The sequence below is a fragment of the Sarcophilus harrisii genome, chromosome 3, assembly GCF_902635505.1.
Source record: "Sarcophilus harrisii chromosome 3, mSarHar1.11, whole genome shotgun sequence".
Taxonomy (NCBI): Eukaryota; Metazoa; Chordata; class Mammalia; order Dasyuromorphia; family Dasyuridae; genus Sarcophilus; species Sarcophilus harrisii.
In genome coordinates, this window is record NC_045428.1 from 607,715,909 (window position 1) to 607,723,663 (window position 7,755).

The following is a 7,755-nucleotide window of genomic DNA, read 5'->3' on the forward strand; positions in this document are numbered from 1 at the left end:
TAAAGTTCTTCAGAGAGACCTTGAGGATATCCTTGTATTACTTTTCTGACCACCTTGTATGAGATCAGCTGCCCTGTGTGAGTCTTTCTGGCAAGCAAACTTTTGACATTCAAACAATGTGCTCAGCCCAATGGACTTCTCTCTCTGCAATAGAGGTTTGACTGTGTGATAATTTAGTTCAAGAAAGGACCTTAGTGTTTGTTCCTTTATCCTGCCAGGAGATCTTCAAAATCTTTCAAAGAAAATGTATATGGAAACAATTCAGTTTCCCAACGTGGTGCTGGTGGATTGTCCAGTTTTTCCAGGCATACAACCATGAGGTCAGGACAAGGGCTCTGTAGTTTCTATTTAGTAGTCAGTCCAATACTTCTCCTGTCCCCCACTTTTCTTTGGAGCCTCACAACCTATCTCTGGCAATCCATGTGTCAACTTCATTATCAATGTGACCTCCCTGGAATGTATACTGCCAACATAAGTGAACTCATCCACAGCATTCAGAACTTCTCCACTTGCTGTAATCATGGTTCCACAGATGACTGGTGTGGTGCTGGCTGATGGAGGACCTGGGTTTTCTTGGTGTTAATTGTTGGGCCAAAATAAGCATGAGCAGCAGAGAACTGATCCATCCTTGGTTGCATCTCAGCTTCAGAGGCTACACTGAGGCATAATCATCTGGCAAACAAAAAATCAGGCCATATACTCCCTTTAGTTTTGACTTATAACCTTTTCAAGTAGAAGAATTTACCATCAGTGTGGTAGCTGACTTTGATGCTATGTTTGTCCTTCTTGAAAGGGTTTGAAAACGTCAGGCCGAAAAGCCTGGGAGCAGCCTTGTTTGACTCCACTAGTAACTGGGAAAGTTAAAGAGCATTGTCAATTGTCCAGAATGGCAAGCAAGTCATACTGAGGAACAATACTGATGAACTTTTCTAGGCACTTAAATTTTGACATGATTTTCCATGAGCCCTTGTGACTAAAAATATTAAAGGCCTTGGTCAAATTCCCAAATATTGTATACAGATTTCTGTTCTTGCTACTGGCATTTCTCCAGAGTTATTGAGCAGCAAACACCATATCAACTGTTCCTTGGCCCCTTTAGAAGCCACCCTGTGTCTCAAGGTAAATGACCTTTTTCCAGGTGAAGAGTCAGTCAGGAGGACTTTGGAAGAATCTTGCTAGCAATGAGAGAGAGAGAGAGAGAGAAGAAGAAGAAGAAGAGAGAGAAACAGAGAGAGAGATCCTCCCTGCAATTGTCACAGTAAAATCAATCCCTTTTATATTTATAGACATGGCTAATGGAGTCATCCTTCAACTCCTGGGGCATAACCTCCTTTTGCCAGGTAATCTACATTATTTCAATCAGCTTTTGTATGAGCATTGGACTCCGCCCCTCACCTTGTAAATCTCACCTGATGGCCACTAAGACTCCTTTTCGTCCTAAATCAATAATGTTATGATCCTGTAATCATATGACTGCTTACATTTAATAGCAATTTCTCTCTGAGTCAGTGATTTTGTTATAAGCTATGCAGCAGAGCAGAGGAAAAAGAACAGTTTCTGCCTAGAACTCATGAACCCCTCATGATGAGGTTTGTTGAAGAATATCATATGTAACCAAGGGGTTTTGAGCAGAGTGAAGATGGGAGGTATTTTGGTTCCTTGGATACACATCCCAAGTTGTACATCCAGAAGTGATGAGGGCACCACAAGTGCTTTACCACAGGAAAGTAGTCTAATGGCATGTAAACAGTCAATGGCTTCAGCATTGATTGATGATGGTCTGTTGAGAACACTATGGAAGTTTTGAGCACATCTCTAGGATCATGGCCTTATCCCTAATGATTGTGACTTCTTCATCAGTACTGAGTAGTTTAGATGTTTCAGTAGAAAGGCTAAACCAGGTTGAGGGTAACCAAGAGGGTCTCAGACCCTAGAGTGAAACTGACGACACTGTAAGGACTTATATAACACAAAATAGGTAGAAAATCCTCTCTAGAAGTACAATGGGGATGCACACTGGACATGGGAGCACTCAAAGGTCTCCAAATCCAATACAATGGAAAGACTCAGGTTCAAAGGCCCTCACTTCTCAAGTCTAATTATTGTGAGCTGATCTCTAGCCCTACCAGTCCCACTTTCATGTCACTCTCTCCCTCAGAATACAGGAAAGTTCCCTTCCTGGCTGCTCTTGCTACTTCCCTGTTATGGGCCAGAGCCCTAAAACAAGGTTTCTTACAAGGTGTTAAGTCAGTGGAATTGATAAAGACAATGGTTATCTAGTTTATCATGGTGCTTAATAGTTCTCTAAATTCAGTATGATTGATGTAATCTTACAACAAATAATGATTTCCTAGTAATATAATGATTGGTTTTTAACTCAGTCTGGAGCATTTAAGCAGGCACTGGGCTCCACAGAAGACATGCAGTGTGGAGGCAGGTGCTTAAGCTCTGAGAGCCAAGCAGAGAGAGATTCGTTTCCATCTTCATCAGGCCTTCATCCAAAATCTCATCTCCTTCACTTGGGGCTTGGCTAGTTTTCTGGAGGCCTTCTCTCTCCTTGGTTCCAAGAGCTCTTGCCGTTAGTCCTTTGCCTCTGCTCCCTTCAGCCTACAGCCAGCACAAAGGTGGAAGATGGAATGAATCTGATTCCTCTAGCTCAACTCCAAATGTCTCCAGCCAGCACCAAGGTGAAAGTAGGAATGAATCTGTCTTGCCTCTGAGAGAGGGCTTCTCAATTAACTTGACTGGCTCACTGAAGCTCTATTTATGCTCCTTCTCTGAGAGTGGGACTGTGGGATCCGAGAGTGGGATTATGTGTTTCCTCCCAGAGTGCTCTCTGACCCTAAGAGCTTCTTGCTTATATGAGCTCTCTAAAGATGTGAACACAAGCATTGTTTCTGTCAGTTCTACTTAGTACCTTGTTTCAACTTCTGACCCATAACATCTCCTTGTAGGCTCAGATCAATCATACTGAACCATGCTAAATTAGATAATTATTGTCTCTATCAACTCTAATGACTTAACACTTTGTAAGGATTCCAACAAATAAAGAACTATGATTAGTCAGCAGGAGTTAAGGCTCAGCTGCTTTATCACTTTTGAATATCCCTCTGCTGCTCTAGTCCCCATCTTTAATTGATGAATTCTTCCCAGGACGTCCATTTCCTTTTTTACATTTTTGAAGGCATTCCCCTATATTTGGTGTTTTCCATTTTGTAGCCCTATACCTGTCATTTGTCCTCATTTTTAATTTTTTTATTTTGTTGTGATTTTAGCTTATTTATTTTTTATTCATATGATCTTTTTGCTCTTCTTTTTAATCAGATTAGCTAAGTGTTCATCAATTTCATTAGTTTTTTCAAAAAACCAAATGTTAGTCTTATTCATCAATTTATGGGAAGTTCTAGTTTATCTATTTTCCTTCTAAACTTTTATGTTTCCTCTTTTGTGCTTATTTTAGATTTGTTGGTTTTGCAATTTTGAATGCATGTTCATTAGCCTCTTCTTTTTCTATTTAATTAATGTATGATCATAAGGATATTATTTTTTCCTTGATGACTGAATTAACTGCATCCCAAATTTTTGGTAAGTTGTTTAAACCTATCACAATCATCCTTCCCAATTGATGGGCATCCCTTCAATTTCCAATTCTTTGCCACTACAAAAAGAGATATTGTTTTTATAAAATGGGGCATTTTTCTTTTTAATCTCTTTGGAGTTGGTTATTGTTGTCCTTAGTTCTCAAAGATCAAAATGACATCACTAAGTTAGAGTGGAGTTATAATGTGTCCAACTGTGGCTGATTGGACCAATACCAGCTCAGAATCATCTACCACAGGTCAGATGGAAATAATCCCTATGACCATTTGGGGTGGATTTCCTAACTTTACACATCTCCCATTTCTTCTGAGCTAATTCAATTTGACTTTCAGTGTGTGCACATTGCATGTAGCAATGGTCTGCAGAATCAACTTTGCAGAAGTTTTTGTACAATTTTAGTTTTTTGACCACAGGATGGGGATCTGCACCTGCAATGGTAATTAGGCCACAGTTGGGTAAACAGACATTTTTAGGGCACCTTTTGTAGCCCCTCCCTTATGCCTGGAGGTGAACATGTGATGCTTAAAAGGTTGTTCAGATACACAAAGAGTTGCTGAATCCCACTGCTGCTTCCAGCAAGAAGACGATCTTATGAACTGTTTCACATGGGCTTGACCCACATGGGACTATGGCATGAGCTGTTAAATGTTTATTAGCCAAGCCAGTGGAATCCTTGTGTAATCTCCTTGCCCATTTCCTAACCCTTGATATGTATTCATCATTTACATATTTTACAAGTTGTGTGTGTGTGTGTGTGTGTGTGTGTGTGTGTGTACAAGCACTTGTGTGCTTTCTCCCTTATAATAAACTGTGGAAGAGTATAGTCAGTGAATTCCACGTGGTGTGTATGTGAGGAAAACCAGGAATCTTTTGCAGGCAATCAATTCTTCAAGATATTGGATAAAAAATCTTTTTAAAACTAATCTGCCTGTGGAGTGGTTGCTAAAAATAACTACTCTAGTAGTAACTAACAAATCATGTTTTTGTGGGGATGCTAATCCACACTTCATAACCATGCCTTGAATCATGAAGAGATTTTGATGGGGGAAATGTAAATAAGAAACGATTCTCCAGATGCTACACATTTTTGCTATTAAATGTCATTTCATTTGATTCACCCTACTATCCGAACCTGTCAAGCTCTTTCTAAATTCGTTGGGTTGAATCACATAAAATAAAATTAAATATAAAGTCTTAGACCTGGAATCTAAATTGATATTACATGAATCTAGGAGGGAAGCATGAAACAACTGTGCAGAAAGGAGTGTCTAGAAAAAACATGGGGGGTATTATGGACTGTAAGTTCAAAATGAATTGGCAGGATCATAAGTCAACCAAAACCAGTTCTGAAAAAACATCAGTCAGGGAGTTTGAGTTAGAACAGCTACCAATTTACAAGGTAAGTTTCATTAAGTGAACTCAAGGAGAGCAGAAAACTAAGCCAGAAACAAAAAATTAACCACTTTCTCTTGATTTGTTGTACAAATCAGACCATGAAAGCTGAGGCTACTCATTTTGGATAAAAAAAAAAAATAAATGATATTATGATCCAATAATGTGTAAATGACAGAAGGCATCCACAAGTCACACAAGCAGAGTCACTGCAGAGAAATCACTGACTTTGTCTATAGCATGGAAGGAGTCATATCTTGGGCTCTTCTAGGTGAGACTAAGATGGCATAACGTGCTTGTGTTTTTCTCCAGGTCCCTCAGGCTCAGACTGAAATTCTTGAGCAAGAACAGGATTCCTGTGGATATTTTCCTGAGCAACGCCTTCTTGGCCCGGACAGAAATCAGGGTTCAGGGAAACCTCTTCCTATTTCATCTCTTCACCTTCTTGTTCTTCACTGGTCAGAGGCTGAGGCCCATAGATCTCATTCTCACCCAGCTGACTTTGGCCAAGTCTTTGGTTCTTCTTTCCAAGGGCTTCCTTCAGGGATTGGTAACTTTGGGTGTGAAAAATTTTCTCGATGATATTAGCTGTAAAGTTATATTCAATGTCCTTCATGACCTTCATAGAGTAGGTCGGGGGCTTTCCCTCAGCATAACTTGCCTCCTGAGTGGTTTTCAGGCCATCATCACCAGTCCCCAGAATCCTAGGTTCACAAAACTTAAAACCAGAATCCTAAAATACATAATCCCTTCTCTTCTCCTCTGCTGTTTTTCCCCATGCTGCAAAATAGCATTATACTTGAAAAACTTAAAGGACCAAGGAGCACCAGAAACACCTCAGAAACAAAAGAATACAGGTTATGTTCAGTTACTGTGACTCCTATTAGTGTCCCACTCTATGCAATTGTGTTCTCCCTGCCTAATGCTGTGTGTATCACCTTCATCAGCTTTACCAGTGGCTACAAGCTTTACCTCTTGTACAAGCACAAGAGTCCAACAGTTTCACTCTGACAGATTTCTCCTTAGAGAACAGAGCCACCCAGATGATCCTCCTGCTGGTGAGCACCTTTGTCACTTTTTATTTGCTCAATTCGATCTTGGAAGCATCTAGACCCTGTTTGCTGCATACCTCTGCTTTCTTAGCTTCCTGTTTTCCTATGGTTAGCCCCTTTGTGCTGATCAGCAGTGACTCACAAATCCTGAAGTACTACAGGGCTGTCCATGGAAGAAAAAGTCCTCATAATGAACCTAACTACAGTAATACCCAGTCCCTGATTTTGTTCAGCATAGATTTTTGGCCCTTTGCAAGCAACATTACCCCTGTGAAACTTGAGCCTGAGCTTGATTTTCCAAAATTGCCTCCAGCACTCCATTAAATTGATGGTTTTTCTTTCTGTTTTAAAAAGCCTATTTGTTTTTAACACACATTGCTTTGTGAATCCTGTTGGGAGAGCAAATCGGTGTAAAAGGGAAAACCATGACTCCACTTTAATTGATGGAAATGCTTTTCAACCTGAAAATACCTGAAGATTTCCAGGAATTCCTCAGCTGTACTTTACTTGAGGTCTTTTTTGGGAGCTCTCTCGCTGGACTAGGGGCAAAATTAAGTTTTTGCCTAATCCCTCAGCAATAGCACTCAAAACAGCCCCAGCCCCAGATAGGGATGTACCATTAGAAACTTGTTTCACTAGGGAACATGATTTTTTAAAAATAATAACTTTTTATTGACAGTACATATACATGGGTCATTTTTTACAACATCATCCCTTGCACTCACTTCTGTTCCGATTTTTCCCTTCCCTCCTCCACCCCCTTCCCTAGATGGCAGGCAGTCTTAAACATATTAAATATGTATATCCTAGATACAATATATGTATGCAGAACCGAACAGTTCTCTTGTTGCACAGGAAGAATTGGATTCAGAAGGTAAAAATAACCTGGGAAGAAAAAAAAATGCAAACATATATATATATATATATATATAACTTTTGGTAAAATAGTCATATATATATATATTATTTAGAAGTCATATGCATGGGTAATTTTACAGCATTGACAACTGCCAAACCTGTTGTTCCAGTTTTTCCCCTCCTTCCCTCACCCCTCCCCAAGATGGCAGGTTGACTAATACATGTTAAATATGTTAAAATATAAATTAAATACAAAATAAGTACACATGTCCAAACAGTTATTTTGCTGTACAAAAAGAATCGGACTTTCAAATAGTGTACAATTAGCCTGTGAAGGAAATCAAAAATGCAAGCAGACAAAAATAGAGGGATTGGGAATTCTATGTAGTGGTTCATAGTCATCTCCCAGAGTTTTTTCTCTAGATGTAGCTGGTTCAGTTCCTTACTGCTCTATTGGAACTGATTTGGTTCATCTCATTGCTGAAGATGGCCAGGTTCATCATCATATTGTATTGTTGTTGAAGTATATAATGATCTCCCGGTTCTGCTCATTTCACTCAGCATCAGTTCATGTAAGTCTCTCCAAGCCTCTCTGTATTCATCCTGCTGGTCATTTCTTACAGAACAATAATATTCCATAACATTCATATACCACCATTTACCCAACCATTCTCCAATTGATGGGCATTCATTCATTTTCCAGTTTCTAGCCCTTACAAACAGGGTTGCCACAAACATTTAGGCACATACAAGTCCTTTTCCCTTCTGTAGTATCTCTTTGGGATATAAGCCCAGTAGTAGCACTGCTGGATCAATGTATCAATGTCCCAGTTTTCCTACATCCCCTCCAGCA

General features: G+C 39.7%; 1 protein-coding gene across 1 annotated transcript; it reads left to right on the top strand.

The window, feature by feature from the left end:
• The first annotated feature begins 4,909 nt into the window (after positions 1 to 4,909).
• On the top strand, positions 4,910 to 6,421 carry LOC116422732 (vomeronasal type-1 receptor 4-like). Its single transcript, XM_031961825.1, is given in 5 exon segments — positions 4,910 to 4,999; positions 5,264 to 5,756; positions 5,759 to 5,978; positions 5,980 to 6,015; positions 6,017 to 6,421. Coding segments are annotated over 5 exon segments (1,191 nt in total). The 3' UTR covers positions 6,369 to 6,421.
• Positions 6,422 to 7,755: the final 1,334 nt, after the last annotated feature.